Below are 17,533 nucleotides of genomic sequence, written 5' to 3'. Positions count from 1 at the left end.
GTCCATATATTGATTGAGAGAGAGAGAAAGACACGTTACTATCCCAGCTGGGTATTTACAATTTAATTTTGTGTGATTTGAGAAATATGGATACGAAATGTTAAATTAAAGGACTTAAATAGTGGACTGTCATTTTTTAAACTACATGTTAAGTACTAGTGGCATAAGAAGAAAGTGGCACCTGTGGTGTAGTGGTATCGTGCTCGACGTGTGTGAAAGGGTTAGTAAGATCGATCCCCAACCACAGCGGATAATTTTTCAGAAGGCGAGAAGCATTTGACGAAATATTTCTTCACATTCATTGATTTCTTCAAAGACTTGGAAACCTTAAATTCCAGACAGCTATCTAAATTGAAGCAGACACTCTGATACCACGTGACAGGTGCAGAAACCACATAGGAAGCATAGCTTAATCACCGCTAGGGCTCGGAATAACCTTAACATTGATTTCAAAATAGCCTAAAATATTTTTCGCTCTGAAAATGAAAGCTTGATTTTTTTTAATAAATTAAAAGAGAGTCGTTGAATAATTCGATAAAACCCGCTGTTTGGAGGTTTAAACTACTGACTACTTCAAGTTTACATAACATGCACTGCAACTTTTTTGTATAAATCATTCACCTCCTTTGAGAAGGGATCTTCCACGATACAGTAGACGGCCAGCAACTGAAAATACATTTGTGTTTGGCAAACATAACATTATATATATATTTTTTAATATTGTGCCTAATTTTATTTTAAAGCACAGATTAAAGCAAAGCAGAGGCTAGCAAGGAAATCTCAAGGTAGGCTTCACACAAAGCATTTTAAGTTTGTTGCAGGAAAAAATAAATTTACCACAATTAATTATTTAATGCATTGCCAAATATTTCACTTGAAAATAATAGTTGTGCTTTTCCATTGACCATATATTCGTTTAATGGTAAACTTGCTAAAAGGACCATGTCAGGAAATTTATATCTGCTAGCAAATGCATCTAAACTTCACGAAACAACAGGGAAGGAGAAAAATAAGTTTTAAACTTAAGAAAAATGTAACAAAAAAGGAAAAAATATTGAAAATGACCTAAAAGCAAGAGAAGGGCCGACAAACGCAAATATATATATATATATATATATATATATATATATATATATATACTAGGGTTGGGGAGTAAGTCATGGCAACCCAGTAATAATTCGACAATCGAAGGGTGTATTCAAAATTTGTTATATAGAACTGAAAGATTATCCATTATGGATATTTTGTTGGTAGGAATCATGAAAGGAAACCCAAGAAACACTGTGATATACACATGTATTAATGTACAAGTTACAAAAACCTGTCTGACCCTGTGACATACACATGTGCATATGTTACAAAAACTTGTCTGATTATGTCAAACCTTCGAAATAATCTCCCGCATTGTCCACAGCACGCTGCCATTGATGTGGAAGACGTCGAACACCATCGGCAACACCATCCTCTTGAACATGCCTGAAGTTCTTGTGATCTACGACGTGCCGTTAGGGAGAAGCGTCCAGATCTACTGCGTAAAGCAATCATACTCCACGATAATGCAATGGGCAATGCGGGAGATTATTTCGAAGGTTTGTCATAATCAGACAAGTTTTTGTAACATGTGCACTTGTGTATGTCACAGGGGCAGACAGATTGTTGTAACTTGTACATTAATACATGTGTATGTCACAGGGTTGATTGGGTACCTTTCATGATTCCTACCAACAAAATATCCATAATGGATACTCTTTCAGTTTTACATAACAAATTTTGAATACAACCTTCGATTGTCGAATTATTACTGGGTTGCCATGACTTACTCCCCAACCCTCGTATATTAGCGGCGTAGTGCCCACGTAAGGCTTCTAAGTCCACCTTACAAGTTGAAATTATTGAAGAAAACGTATTTCATTCCCGTATTTATTGCTTGAACACACATAGCAATATCAGACTTCAAGTAGAACTTTTAACGAAACAATTGAGGACTTGTTTTGATTCGAGTTGTTTCTCTGTAAGGCTTCTTGAGATGACTTACGTGTGGGTGAATGGAAGAAATGATTTGGACTCGCCGGTGTGCGGGCGGGTGTGTTTGCTTACGTAGTATCTTATCAACCAATGACAGGGCGCCCCGATTCTCAGGCACTGTAAGGCGCATTACAAGTGGGTGCTAACTGGCGAGATCTTTGTCCCCGTTGCGTCTGTTTGCCACTGTCGGAAGAGAACCAAGAAAATCGACTCCCGTGTTGTTTCAACAATGCTTGACGGGAGGTGTAGCTAACACAACGGGTGTCATTTTAAATGTGTAAACTAACTATTAAGTTCACAAAGAGATGGTTTAATGTTGGATATTACATTACCTTCGTTAGAAGCAGCGAAGTTAAAGATAAGAGAGAAATATCTGGCAATCCTAGATCCGGCATCGCCAGCAAAGTTAGGCGCGTGCATTCCAGTTGCCCATAATGTTAAAAGCATACGCGTAATACTTAGCGTTATGAATTACAGATTTTGTTTTATCTTTTCCTGTCACTAAGTTGCTTGATATGCTTTTCAAAATGTGCGCAAATATCGTAATCATGAAAATGAGTAATATTCTCGAATGCATTTGCAAATTGTATCCTACGCATTACCCACAAATGTGTTTTTAGTGAAAGAAAAATAAGAAGAAGAATAAAAATATGACATGACCTTTCCAGAAGAAGAATTTGTGTCCTTAACTAAGCTGTATGCGAAATTTGTCAATTGCTACCAATTGAAAGTTGAGCTACAGGTAATTTATTCTGAAGCCGAATATCGAGTAAAGAGTGTGTTTGAACTTCATGAGTACTTGCGTACTACCCATTTGAATGAAGCTGTTGAACAAGTGTACAAACTAACAGAATTGTTCCTCACTGTTCCTGCTTCAAGCTCGTCGGTGGAAAGAGGATTCTGACTTGGGACTGATACGCGTATCCATTGAGCTGCTAAAGACATTGACCAGAAACTCCCGATTCTACGACGACGTGATTGAGGTGTTCAGACTAAAGGATCGTCGGATAGAGTTACAGTTTAAATGAGAATTTTCATTAAGTAATACATATGCTATTATTGTTAACATAGAGTGTGTGCTTTTTGTGTTTGAAATGTGTGTTTGAATGGAAGGTTCTGGATTTGAACTCGCGACCCTTAATTTCAAGGAAAAAAATGTCTACCCTTGAAACGTGTTGATGACTACGCAAACTACCACTTTTCTATCCGACGAACACATTTTCACTGGAAATTGCGAGAATTGTTACTTTCGCTCATTGCACAGTATTTGAAAGGGTATTGTTATATTTTATTTGCACTATAAAAATATAATATAAACTATTCGTAATTATGCCCTTTTGTGTTCAAACTTGATAGCAATTCCTCCAGGTAGAGCAGTGTTTCAAACCTCACAATAGTTTCTATGATCCCAATTTTAACATGCCGAATCGCAAGTATTCTCTTAAATTATTCCTCATACTTGAGTTTTCCGTTTTGTTCTCTATTAATATGTTGGGCGAATATAGTTTCTTACTTAACGTTATAAACAAGACTGTAAATGTTTGACACAGGGTTTCTCGCCTAGTAGAGGGATCTGCAGTAGAGTTTAGAGTTGGCTACTCTCGGCTGGTTCTCCAGAGCTATGTTGCCAAATTAACGATTTCTGGACTTAGAAATTTTTCAGGGAGTAAGTGTACAATTCTACGAGCGCTCTCTCATCCCTGAGTGTTCAACAATAACATTGCAACGCTATATGTTATTGTTTTGTTTTATTTTACTTCGCGTCTCTGTCACTTTTGGTTAATGGCGAAGATGAGAAAGAGTGATTACGTGATGAAATTAATGAAGGGGTACACTCACTTATGCTAAGGCCGAGATTCGAACCCAGGGCCCCTGACTTCGATATGCTAACCACTCCGCCACAGAAGTCGACGCAACCTGTGGCGAATACTATTTATTTAATTAGTTACCCTTCAATCTTGCATGTAGAGTGCTACCCAATAGCCCAAAAATCCTCAAAATGCAATATTGAAAGGTATTATGTTTAAAGAAGCTGCTACCGTGATATTATTAATTCGCCCGGCCCAAAATAGGACCCTGAATCTCGTGGATCGATTTGTTTCTGAAATTCCTCCAGGACACAAAACAACTTAAACCGCCGAGTGTATGCAATCTGGGTTAACGTAAACTTCTTGAGAAGTGGGGGAATCGTCTAGTTCCCCCTCCCAAGAAAATTACGTACGCCCCTAAACAACCCAGGTAAATTCTTTCTAAGCCGCTAGAACAAGCTACCTCCACTCACTCTGCAAAAGAATAATCAATTAGCCTATTCTTGGATTGATCAAATTTATACTTCGTTTAAACAAACTTTTATTCATAAACAAATCGGTTTTTTTGTAAAAAGGAGTAACAGTGACTTGATTAGTACAATAGATTCAATGTTATAAATTATGCAAAATGTAACAATTCAAGAAAATCCTCGGAGTCTATAATATTTACAAATTAGAAACAAGCGTACCTCTAAGTACTTCTTTTACCTTCATTTATCTCTTACTTTTTTGTTTATAGTTCCCATTCAATCAACGTACAATAAATCAACAATGATTTCTCCCCAAAATTTAGTTGATATATAAATACGCGCACTTTAAATCCCTTTCCAAATCTTCATCAACTATTAAAAACATTTAAATATAAATACCTACACCCAGTCTTGAAATACGTCTCAACAATTATGGAAAGAATATTTGAGATGATGCGGAAACAAGTCACTGATCAGGTTGATTTATAAGAAAAGGATACACGGAATATTTCAGCCGGTCACGGAGTGGAGAGACAAAAAATATATATATATATATATATATATATATATATATATTTTTTAACACTACTTGATTTCTTTCGTAATAATCGATTCAGTACTAGTGGACCATCAAATTAGAAGGAATAATCTGTTATTAAACGAGTTGTGTAACCGAACTGCAAAAAATGAATTTGACAAAAGCCCGTATTGACCTTCCTCCTTCCCCGTTACGCAACATGGCAAAGATCCTGATGACTGGACCTTACGGCAGCTCAAACGTATAACGTTAGCTTAAAGCCATGCCAAATACGCAACAAAGGGAGAGGTAAAAGGTCGGGCACCTTCTTCACGAAATATTAAGTTTACCTGTCGTCTCTCTCCGCTCGGGCTGGCAAGGGATCCTGGTCTGTCCTGAGTAACGCGTGCAAGAGGTCTCTCTTTGTGACTACTCGTTCTCTCAGCTCCCACCGCTGGTCAAACGACAAGTCTAGATTACGCATGCGCGATTGACGAGGCGAGGCAACAAACGGCCTCTGTCGAGAAAAACTGCGTAACTTTATAGATTACGTAACGATCCATGACTTGTTTCGGCGCGTGACGTATCTCACTCTCGTATGCTAGGAGAAGAGAGTGACTGTGGCGGGATGATATTTATATAGAGTATATCAACCGTCACAAACCCTATATTTGACTCGTAAGTAAAAGTAAAGACGCGACACAATATTGTGTACCGTGTACACAACTATTTAATTCCTCATTTAATACATCAAAATTATTTATATTATTATTATTATTTAGCGTATCTTGTAGTCCAGGCATGACCATAAAGGTTGCAACAATATAGATGAAAGATAATTCAGTACGGTGCGAGCTTCACTCTTGTACGCTGTACCTCAAGGTCAGTAAGCAGCAGGGTACCAGCTCCTAATCCTGCTATGCATAATATAGGACAACGGAATCCGTTAAGAAGAACTCACAAAATTACTTTGCACTTGGGTCATGCCTGTCAGCATATATTGTTATTACTTGCAGTTATGTTTTCTATCTAATGTGTTGATCTTGTCTATTTCAGATCTCACTGTGACTGCGACGAAAGGTTTAAGCAGTGCCTTCAGTACTTGAGCACTGAGGTGGCCAATAACATAGGAAAGCTCTACTTTAATCTCGCCCTCGTCTCGTGCTTTCGAGAGGAGCACCCCATCATTGGATGTCTGCGGTGGAACCCGTAAGTATCAAGAAACACGCCACTATTCACAATGCATTCCACACAGAATATTACTGCTAATAATGAAAACAATAATGGTACCCGTCACTAAACTCTGTCTCGGGAATCTGTGGAACAAGGCCGCGCTGCTGCAAACTGCTGGTAGCCGCAGTCTCATTTTCCCTGCAATGGACAGTATTAGTGTGAGATGTGCGCCTACGCGTAAACAACGATAGTCTACATTCTACACGTATTTTACGTAATCTATGTATGGCGAAAGGTGATAACTTAGCAAAGGGCGCCGTGGAATTAAAAGAAAATTATACTACCCAACAGTTGCTGATGTGTGAAGAGAACTTTTCATACTCTTTCTTCCAAATTCGAACAATTTTTCACCTAGTAAGAAACCTAATATAGGAAATATTCTAGTGTTTTATAGGAAGAAGACCATTCATGCCTCACGACTGCCATCTGTTGTTGTTTTTTGCATACTATTTTTCTTCCATAGTTGATAATAGAAGAGAAGAGAAATTTTGTTGTATTCGTTAGGAACCAATATAGTTGAATATGTCACTTTCCCTTCATGAAACCCTTGAAAATTAATTTTAATACACTTTAGATTGTCTACGTAGTCTATGTAAACTACAACCCAATGTAATCTACGCGTAGATTACGTGTAGACAACGTATGTAGACGTAAACTTATAGTCTACTGCACATCACTGAGTGTGACCAAATCTACCACGTGTTTTTTTCCTATCCCAAGCCATTGAAATTTCCACCGGAGGGGTTGGCTTTAATGATTGTGACAGCAGTTATGAAACAATATTGTGAAGCGTATCGTACATCAATGTGAAGATGAGATTTCGGAGAATACGTCTATATATAACACATACCTTACAGATGAGAATGTAAAGAGAAAATGGAGTAAAGCGAATGCTCCAAAAGAAATCTCAGCCAATGGGCGCCGTCGGTTCAATCGCCTGAGGCTCCTGGTTTCCCATCATCCATAGCGGCAGCGTGACAGACTTGAATCGGGTGAGGTTCGGGCCTGCTTCGGCTGTGCTCGGAACTAGGGATGGCCAGATCCGGATCCTGGCGGATCCGAAATCCGGATCCGGTTGGTTCCGGATCCTAGGGATCCGGATCCCAAAATTTTTCGGATCCGGATCCTAAAATTTTTCCGGAATTTTCGGATCCGGAACCAAAACTTTCGGATCCGGATCCGTTTTGCCATCCCACATGCGCTTCTTTGGAAAGTAAGAATGTGCTTATAACATATTGTTACCTGCTAATATACATATATATATATAATGTACATACATACACATATATATATAGCGTGTGTGTGCGCGTGCGCGATTTGTAATTAATTAATACACTTACAAGGGAGGTCTAAGCCTCCCCCTCCGATTTCCATGAAACTTGGCAGGAGTATAGAGCCCCCCCCCCCCTCAAATGTCAAGATGAGGAGAAATTGAAACGGGGATCTGACTCCGAAACCACGTAAATATGGCATAGGAAGAAACAGGGGGCATAGGGCCTCTCTATACACCTGTCAAAAATCATGGGAATCGGAGGGGTACACAGGGGTCAGATGATCCCCACGTCAATTTGTCCGCATCTTGACATTTGAGGTGGGTTTTGCCCCCTAAAACAGTTTTTTAGCTGAAACAAAAAAAAACCACGCATTTCTTCCTTTGGGCGCCTCTATGGACCTACGAAGTTTCATGAAAATCGGAGGGGGACACAGGGGTCAGATCCTTACTTCAATTTGTCCTCATCTTGACATTTGAGGGGATTTTGCCCCCTAAAACAGTTTTTAGTTGAAACAAAAAAACACGTATTTCTTCCTTTAGGCCCCTCTATACACCTGCCACGTTTCATGGAAATCGGAGAGGAACACAGGGGTCAGATCCCCTCTTGAATTTGTCCTCATCTTGACATTTGAGGGGAGGTTGCCCCCTAGAACAGATTTTTAACCGAAACAAAAAAACACGTATTTCTTCATTTGGGCCCGTTTATACACACAACTGCCAAGTTTAATGGAAATCGGACTAGAACACAGGGGTCAGATCCCCACTTCAATTAGTCCTCATCTTGACAATCGAGTGGGTTTTGCCCTGTAAAACCGTTTTTTAGCTGAAACAAAAAAACACGTATTTCTTCCTTTGGGCCCCGCTATACACCTGCCAAGTTTCATGGAAATCGGAGGGGGACACACAGGTCAAATGCCCACTTAAATTTGTCCTCATATTCACATTTGAGGGGGTTGCCCCCTAAAAGTCTTTTAGCCGAAACAAAACAAACACGTATTTCTTCATTTGGTCCCGTTTATACACACACCTGCCAAGTATCATGGAAATCGGAGGGGGACACAGGGGTCAGATCCTCACTTCAATTTGTCCTTATCTTGACATTTGAGGGGGTTTTGTCCCCTAAAACCGTTTTTGAGCTGAAACAAAAAACACGTATTTCTTCATTTGGGCCCGTTTATACACACACCTGCCAAGTATCATGGAAATCGGAGGGGGACACAGGGGTCAGATCCTCGCTTCAATTTGTCCTCATCTTGACATTTGAGCTAAAACCGTTTTTGAGCTGAAATAAAAAAACACGGAATTCTTCCTTTGGGCCCCACTACACGCCTGCCAAGTTTCATGGAAATCGGAGGGGGACACTTAGATAACCTCCATTGTTAGTCTTACACTTTGTAATTATGTAACACTGCATATATTATAATGTTTTATTTTAATTTGTAAAACTGTAACTGTAGAACAATTGGATAATTTTTGTATAACATTTCTATCTTGTTATATGTGTTAAAGGTTTCATCCTGGAATGGAATGTCTCACATTTATGTGTTTTCATTTCCAATACATTCGAATGAATGCATATTCGTTTCAATGTCATTTACAAAATCACCTCTGACATTTTATGTTAAACAAGTAATATTATTTTTGTGCACGAGTGTGTTAGCCGATGCGTAGCAAAGTATTTTAGGAACAACACTTGAAAAAAATTCTTGTAGGACTAACGAAAAATTTATTTGTAATCGAAGATCATAATACCTTTTAGGTGTGGTAATATTATAATGGGATTGAGATACGAAACTTTCGGACCCGGATCCGGATCCGAAATTTTTAGACCCATCCGGATCCGCGGATCCGGAACTTTCGGATCCGGATCCAGATCCGAAACTTTTAGATCCGGATCCGGATCCGCGGATCCGGAACTCTCGAATCCGGATCCAGATCCGGAACTTTCGGATCCAGATCCGGAATTGTCGGATCCGGATCCAGATCCGTAACTTTTGGATCCCGGATCCGGATCCGGATCCGTACGGATCCGGATTTTTCGGATCCGGATCCGTTTGGCCATCCCTACTCGGAACTGGAATGTTTAGATGTTGTATAAAAATGCATGATTTTCTTACTCCGGTTATTCTCTATCTTATTCTCTGTAAGGTATGTGTTATATATAGACGCATTCTCCGAAATCTCATCTTTACATTTATGTACGATACGCATCACAATATTGCTTCATAACTGCTGTCACAACTCTTAAAGCTACCCCTTCCGGTGGAAATTTCAATGGCTTGGGATAGGAAAAAAACACGTTTTAACTTTGTTTAGACTCAACACATGCTCCGTCGTCTGCTGTAACGTCTCCACTAATGCGATCCATGAACTCACCTTTCCTCTCAAGCGCTCATTGGTCGAGCCATCTGGAGGCCTACTTCTGCAGAGACTTGTTTTTCTTCCTTTGCTCCAGAGATTCCCAGGACACTATAGGCGCCTACTTCGTGGAGGCATGGCACTTTCTGCCCCCCCCCCCCAAATCTCCTAAAAGGACAAACATTATTTACAGCGTGTCCACAACGTCCTGCTACCGTTACAATGAAACTTAACTCCTAAACTATATGAGATAAAGACATGCGGTTTTTTGCAACGTGTTTTGCAGCTCTCAAAGTTTTATTTACAATTACAACACTTCCATCTGCGATCCGTTAGTATACCACCACACACATTGTGCTTTCTCCTGTGCAGTCCATTAAGAAAAATGGTTATTAGAAGCTGCAACGTACTCCAGTTGTCACCAGTCGTCAGAAAGTTAGTCCGCTACTCCTTTAGTCGGGAACATGAGAATCTTTGCAAATCATCAGGGCTTGCTGGGTAGAAAAGAAACACAACACAGTTTTATAATCACTTATATTTCCTATCGTATGTGGACTCACAAGCAAGGTACAGATTTGCTTACGTTTCTGCCTGAAGAGGAACAATTCTATAGTATATTAAATCACATCGCAGTCACTAAACACATTTGAATATAGAATTAACGTTGGACAAGACAAACGTAAATATACGAAAGTTTCTGTAGTTAATTATTATTTCCGAGTATAGCCAGAATGAAACGAATAATTACCAATTACACTATTCGGGCATACCATTAACAGTTACCCCGATTCTGTTGATTTCTCACCTTCACCTGTTTTCTAACTGAGTCTGTCGTCAGGTGAAAAACATTCAGGTGGATTCACTTCCTCTGCTGAGATGAGAAAGTGACGTCAACACGAACAGATTAGGACGTATTTCTAAACATATACACAAGTTCAAACCACAACTGTATCAATCTAACTATAGTTGTCTGTGACAACTTGCACATTATTTGAAGTAACAACCATTTTAAAATCTTAATGTCTTACAAATATAAAACCTTAAGCGCTCAGGTTCATTACAAAGCTATACTGTAGATAAATTGTTTTCGTGTTGTGTTTACTAATTTCAAATGGCTTCACTGAGTCCAATGGAAACTGTATGACATAACAATTTTACTCGAAAATTGAAGGATGGTACATTTTACCTTGTAACTAAAAAATTACAAAAATGTCACCATGTTTTACACTCGAGCCCTTCATTGTTCTTTCTCTGTAATCGAATCGTCTTCAATAGGTTAGTATAATCCTCTGTAGGACACTTTGTTGTCCTCCTGTGTCCATTTGTGTGTTGAGTGTACCATTACAACCTCAACAACTATGACGACAGGCATGGCAAATTTAGTTCTCAGATATTCTATTGCTTTTATTCATTATAAGAAGCTTATCTTCACATCAATAGTTTTCAGTAAGAAGTTTTGTAAAGGTGCTTATCACCGAATATCTTGACGGTTGCTATTGATACTGTTATTAAGCGGATTATCAATAATAATATATCCACTGTTGCTATTGATCCACATAATTATTGATAATGGACTTGTCCCCGAAAATATTGACAATAACCCTAGGATTTTTATGACATAAAAATCACCAAATTATGCAAAATAAAATATGCTCTTATGACCTAAAAATTTTAAAAAATATGCACTCTAATTTGAAAATTATGCCCTTACAACTGAACTGTATCAAACATCAATATTATTTTTAGTTCACTTATGAGCAATGTACAATGAATACTGTCTGTAAATTTTCAAATAAATTCAACAATATTCAATAAACAGACGAACACAGTGAATGATTTTACTACAGCTAGCTACCTGCTTGTGGCGAAACAATTGAAAGTGCTTGCACTCAGAGGTTTTGAGGTAAATTCCATTTTTTGCACTCCATTGTAATAGGGGAGGAAGGTAGTTCTCATAATTATGCAGAAAATAAACAGTGATTTACACTTCGAAGAAATTCAACAATAAGCAAATATTTCCTCAGAATTATTTTGGGCCAAAGTCCATTTTCTGATTTCATGCCATTAGAAAATGAGACTGGATTTCATCATTTTTCAGGAAATAAACTGGGACGCATATTTGTAAAAAGAAATCAACAACTTGAGTGAACATGGAAGTACGAACAAATCTACTTCTAAAATGGTTATATATACCTTGAAAAGCTAAAATATGCTGAATATGACTGTAAATCTATCAAAATATGCTCTATCACGTAGAAATGGCCAAATATACCAAAATATGCCCTTAAAAAGCACCTTAATTCAATTAGTTTCTTCACAATATGAATTTCTATATATTTAGGGAACATGTCACCCTTACAAAAAAAGATATACTAAGTCATGAATATCCTAGTCCTAACTATCATATAATGATTGATAAGGGGCTTATCCCCGTATATATTGACGGTTGATATTGATTCAATTGGTTCATATAGCTAATTGTTGATAAGGAGCTTATCCCCGAATATATTGATGAGGTAGGGTGGGCCACTGCCTCCAAGAACAGTGGTAGCCTAGTCACATCATCATTACAATCTAAAATATTATTTATGTCGAACTTCTTGGAATTTCTGTATGTCTCCATCGACATTCTATATCGATAATGTTCTTGATCATAAGGAATGCAGATGAAAATCATGGACGTCCGCAGGATTTTTTTTCCAGTGAGGGCTAAGGAAGGTAATTTTGTCCAGGGGAGCAAAGGAGGCCTAGTTTCCCCCCCTAATAGTGACGCCCCCTCAAAACCGCTGCTTCAGTCTGAAATTATCATCTGAAAGGCCTTATCATAATTAACATAAATTACTGTGACTGAAATGAAATTATGTGTGAAATATATACCTTTTAGGTGAACATTCATTTTCCAGGGGGGGGGGCACGCCCCCACCCCTTGCCCCCCTTCCGGACGCCCATGATAAAATATATTTTACAACTTCATAGCTACGTACATTTCAAAATACGTATGTAGGTCCAATCTAAACAATTCAATTTATGAAAATGTTTGTGATTAGTGGCGGTGATTGGGTTCCGAAACTGGGCCGGGGGAGGGGAGTAGATAAGTTTAGCATAGGTCGGAGGCAAAAGTGGCAAATATGGGGGGCAACTCCACACCCGCCCCCATCGCCGTCACTGTTCATAATTGTTTCTTTCAGTAAGCGTCGAGAATATCCAGACAAATAATTTTATCAAACTCACAGCTCTCTCAATAATAGCTCTATTAAGGAAATTATTATCTTTCAGCAGACGAGCGCGTAACTGGTTCGGGTGCAAGCGATCGAGGGCGTTACGTCTATTTACACCTTCAAGGTACACCGAACCACGCAAGTCCAGGACTGCGTATGATAATCAAAGGAGAAGAAGTTTTACAGTGAATAACCCACTACAGTCAGTCAAAGAACGATTATTCAGTGCATTTTTAAATACAGTACAAGCGACTGGAATAATTCGAAAATAACCACAATTGTATTTTAGTATTATTTGTTTTTCAACAATCAAAACAACAATGAAGGCTGTGATAAGGCAACAAAGCTTTATAAATCTTGGGAAGGTATTTTGAGTAACACTAGATGTGGCGAATTCGATAATCGATAGATACAGAAGCATGAAATATATCGATACTTAAAAACTGAAATAGAGAATAGTCAGTGATTGAAACCAATTTCTGTCAACCAAAAAATTTCCTGAAAATCCGCTCAAACTAATTATAAATAGAGAAATTTTAGTGGTTATACATGCTAAAATACTATTGTAATTCACTTGAGTAAAATAACAATCTAGGGATATGATTGAACTAATGTGCCATTAAATATAATAATTTCAGTTTCTTATGTACAGAAAACATTTATGTACATGTGTCGTATTGCTAAAGTATGATGAACGTGAAAATATTTCAATAGCCAATTGTTTATATTGGAGCATTTATGACTTAAATACAAGGTACAGGGGAAAATAATGAAAATCAATATTTTAAAATGGATTTTCATGCTCTCTTTATTATATCTATTTGATAATAGAATTAATGGTTTAATGCATAAGTAGGAAATACTATGTGATCGTTAAACGAATTACTTAACTTCGTCACATCAATACGTCAACCAACTCAATTCTTCCCAGAAAATGAACATTAATGAACAAAGTGCAATAATAATTATCGTGCAATATTATATTCATAAATCCTGTTACCTGACATGCATAGTATACCATAAAAGAGTGGAAAGAACATATTTTTTTCATTCATATAGTGGTAAAAGTAGTTATTTGGACATTCCTATGGACTACACCAAATAAATCCTACGACAAAAAAATATAAATAATGTTATATTATGTTCCTTATATGCTTAGTATTTTTGTTTGCCTTGTATGTATTCAATTTTGCATGTGTTTCGTACAATTGTAAAATTTTGTTTTCTGTCTGTGTTTTTTGTTTAGCGTTTTGTATCATTTTCTGTTTTGTTTTTGTTAGCAATAAATGTTTATGTTTTTGTTTATAAATGTTATGCTTCGTTTTATTTGCCCTTATTATATTAATTTTGTTTACTTGTACAATCACGAGCAAATATAAGAAGCAATTAGCAACAAGAAAATGATTTCGTTTTGTTTAACTTAGAACATTGAAACACTATTTTTCATGCTAGATTTTCCAATGGAAGGGTTTTTATCTCTCATGTTCTCTTAGGTTGTAATCCTGACCAGCAATACAAGGTGCTTTCCATTGTTCTATGTCAGCTCTAATACTAGTGATGTCGGGGTGTAAGTGGCGACCTTGCACGTAGGCGCCCAATAGTCAACCTCACTTCCACTAACGAGGCTCTGGCGACTGGCTCCATGGCCAGTACAATTCTGTGTCGTCCTGTGTTTTGTCCTTATTTGTGCTGAGCGCCCTTTTTAGCCTCAGCTTTTAACCAAGGTAAGGAAATTTTAGTTTTCAGACACGCTTTTATTTTTGTTATGATAAGGGGCTGGACCCCGTATAGTGTGACGGGTGCAAAATAGCCTTAGTGCTGACGCACCCAAAATATTTTAATTCAAACTCAAATTCGAATAATAGTGATATCGGACTTTTAAATCACCCTGTACATGTAGAGGTTGTCAAAAGACAACCAAAATTATTTCATAGACTTAGTCTATGTCATGTTGGTCACCATATTTTGATGACGTCATTACCGACGAATAAGAGCTTAGAAACTTGGGGTATGAGACGTTTTACATTCAAGAATGAATATACAGGGTGGCTCAATAAGTCACTTAACACCCTCAGTACAAGGCCACTGCGGCATGGAATGTGAAAATGGCGATGACCAATCATTGCCTGGCCAAGGGGGAACCACATTGACGCCACCCACACGGTTGGCGGCCATCTTGAATTCAACTTCAGAATTTTAAATGGGAAGGGGGTCGTGCGACATATCAAAATGGGCTAGAATTTCACGAGAAATGCAATGGTGAAGGTTTTTTTTACGTATCTTTAACCAGTAAAAAGTTATGACTGAATTCTTGTACCAATTTGTTCCTTTTCGAGGTGTTAGAAAAATGCCTTAAAATTTGTTTAGCGCATCGGTAATGCATCGAGATCAAAGTGACGTCTAGGGAGAGAAATTCGCATGCCATTGCACACGATTTTAATCGGATACATCTATGAAGAGCTGCGCATTATAAATGGTTGTCGCGAACAATTTACAGTGTGACGCTTCCATTGAATTAAAAGTCCTTCACAGTGACAAGGCTAATGTTTATGTTCAGAAGGAAGTTTATAAACAGAATATTCGATGCTTTTTATCTGATAACCCATTTTCGACAGATCAAAGCTGAATGGTTAGTGTTGGTAAGTTAATGGTGTGGCGTGCTGTGTGGAACACGATTGGTTAGTCAATTTTCCATCAACGGAACCTTAAATGCTTAGGGCTACTTGGATTTGTTAAATAAACAGTTTTTTTCATCCTTGCTTATGGAAGAAGGTACTTTTTACAGAGTTCTTTCAATAGGGAAGAACACCAGAACACTTATGGGAACGTTATGAACCTGTTTTTGTCCAAAGTTAGTTATCAGATGACAAGGGTCGCATATTCTGTTTATGAACTTCCTTCTGAACATAAACATTAGCCTTGTCACTGTAAAGGACTTTTAATTCAATGGAAGCGTCACACTGTAAATTGTTCGCGACAACCATTTATAATGCGCAGCTCTTCATGGATGTATCCGATTAAAATCGTGTGCAATGGCATGCGAACTTCTCTCCATAGACGTCACTTTGATCTCGATGCATTACCGATGCGCTAAACAAATTTTAAGGCATTTTTCTAACACCTCGAAAAGGAGCAAATTGGTACAAGAATTCAGTCATAACTTTTTACTGGTTGAAGATACGTCAAAAAACCCTTCACCATTGCATTTCTCGTGAAATTCTAGCCCATTTTGATATGTCGCACGACCCCCTTCCCATTTAAAATTCTGAAGTTGAATTCAAGATGGCCGCCGACCGTGTGGGTGGCGTCAATGTGGTTCCCCCTTGGCCAGGCAATGATTGGTCATCGCCATTTTCACATTCCATGCCGCAGTGGCCTTGTACTGAGGGTGTTAAGTGACTTATTGAGCCACCCTGTAGTATACCCTTTCCAAAAGTGCATGTTCTCCGCCAGAAGTAAAAAAATCTACCACTTTTCCTTATGTTTCAACCGCACCAATGCCAGGTAGCAAACAACCACTACATTAAATCAGTTTTTGTTAATATTTTTCAGAAAACCTTTTGAGTGCATGTAATATACTTTATTCTGTAAGTTGTTGGGACTCTTTGCGACAAAGTAATATTCATATTCCAGAAGGTTTAGTTTGATTTTTTTTTAATATCCAGGTTGACCTCCAAACATGTCTATTTTAACTCCAATGGTATACATACGACAAAAACTATGTTGGTACGATAGTCAGTTTGTCACGTCCAGTTCTCAGAAATGTACCTCATATAGGTTGAATGCTTTCACAAATTTACTCAAAACTGACACTTTTCCAATGTAGTTTTTTAATTAAAACTTTACAAGGATAATTCAATTTAATGTAGCGTATTAATAGGGAGTTAGCTGCAATAAACTAAATGTATAATAGTGTTATTCTTTCAGAATCTCAAAATCCGTTATGTGCTGCCATCTGTTGGTGGGCATGACATGTGATCTAAGGGTTACTTTTGTGTTTATATAAAATATCCATTATGGAGCATTTGTAGCATAATAATTTTCTACGCGTATGTTAAAAAAAGTCAAAGATTTAAAAGGGAACAACATTGAGGCAAGCACGGAACAGGGCAGAACCTCATTTGCCTGCAAAAACTGCGAGAAGCTAACATTTCAGAGTGGTAAATATCAGGTGTGTCCACAGGAGGGTTTCATGACGCGCCTGCGTCATGGGATCGTATCGTTTATTGATTTTTATTTTGGTAATTATGTATAGTTTTTCTACCTACCTGGGGGTGATCGCGGCGATAGGGTTGAAATGAAACACCACCTCTTATGCCTTTAGAATCGGTTTGGATGGAGGGGGGCGTGGTATTCGCATTAATACAAGGTTAGTGGAGCAGACAAACTGTGCAGAAAAGGTTGACTAACAATGGCAGTGAGCCTAAAGTATCTAAAGTAAACATATATTGCTTAAATATGCTGTATTATACAGTGACGCAACCACAGGCGGGGGCAGGTGGGTCATTGCCCCCCCCCCCCAACCTTTGACGGAAGTCAACTCCAGGAGGGAGGGGGGACACACATTGACGGCCAAGGGCACCTGCAGGGGGTCACAGAGGAGCAATTGCCCCTTCGATTTCAAATTTTAT

General features: G+C 38.2%; 1 protein-coding gene across 2 annotated transcripts in view; it reads left to right on the top strand.

Moving 5' to 3' along the window:
- LOC146002397 (phospholipase A2-like) overlaps positions 1 to 17,533 on the top strand; it is a 49,609-nt gene that overhangs the window by 17,633 nt on the left and 14,443 nt on the right. The window contains exons 5-6 of one of the 2 annotated variants that reach the window (XM_083140153.1): positions 5,877 to 6,029; positions 12,961 to 13,630. In XM_083140153.1, the coding sequence (XP_082996279.1) occupies positions 5,877 to 6,029; positions 12,961 to 13,174 (367 nt within the window). In that variant the 3' untranslated portion in view covers positions 13,175 to 13,630. Of the gene's footprint in view, positions 1 to 5,876; positions 6,030 to 12,960; positions 13,631 to 17,533 lie in introns of those variants that run through there. The other variant, XM_083140154.1, reaches the window with a different exon arrangement.

This window comes from Lepisma saccharinum, chromosome 18 (assembly GCF_977018435.1).
Source record: "Lepisma saccharinum chromosome 18, izLepSacc3.1, whole genome shotgun sequence".
Lineage (NCBI taxonomy): Eukaryota > Metazoa > Arthropoda > Insecta > Zygentoma > Lepismatidae > Lepisma > Lepisma saccharinum.
Note: the sequence above shows the minus strand (reverse complement) of the source record. Positions and strands in the feature narration are given on the sequence as shown.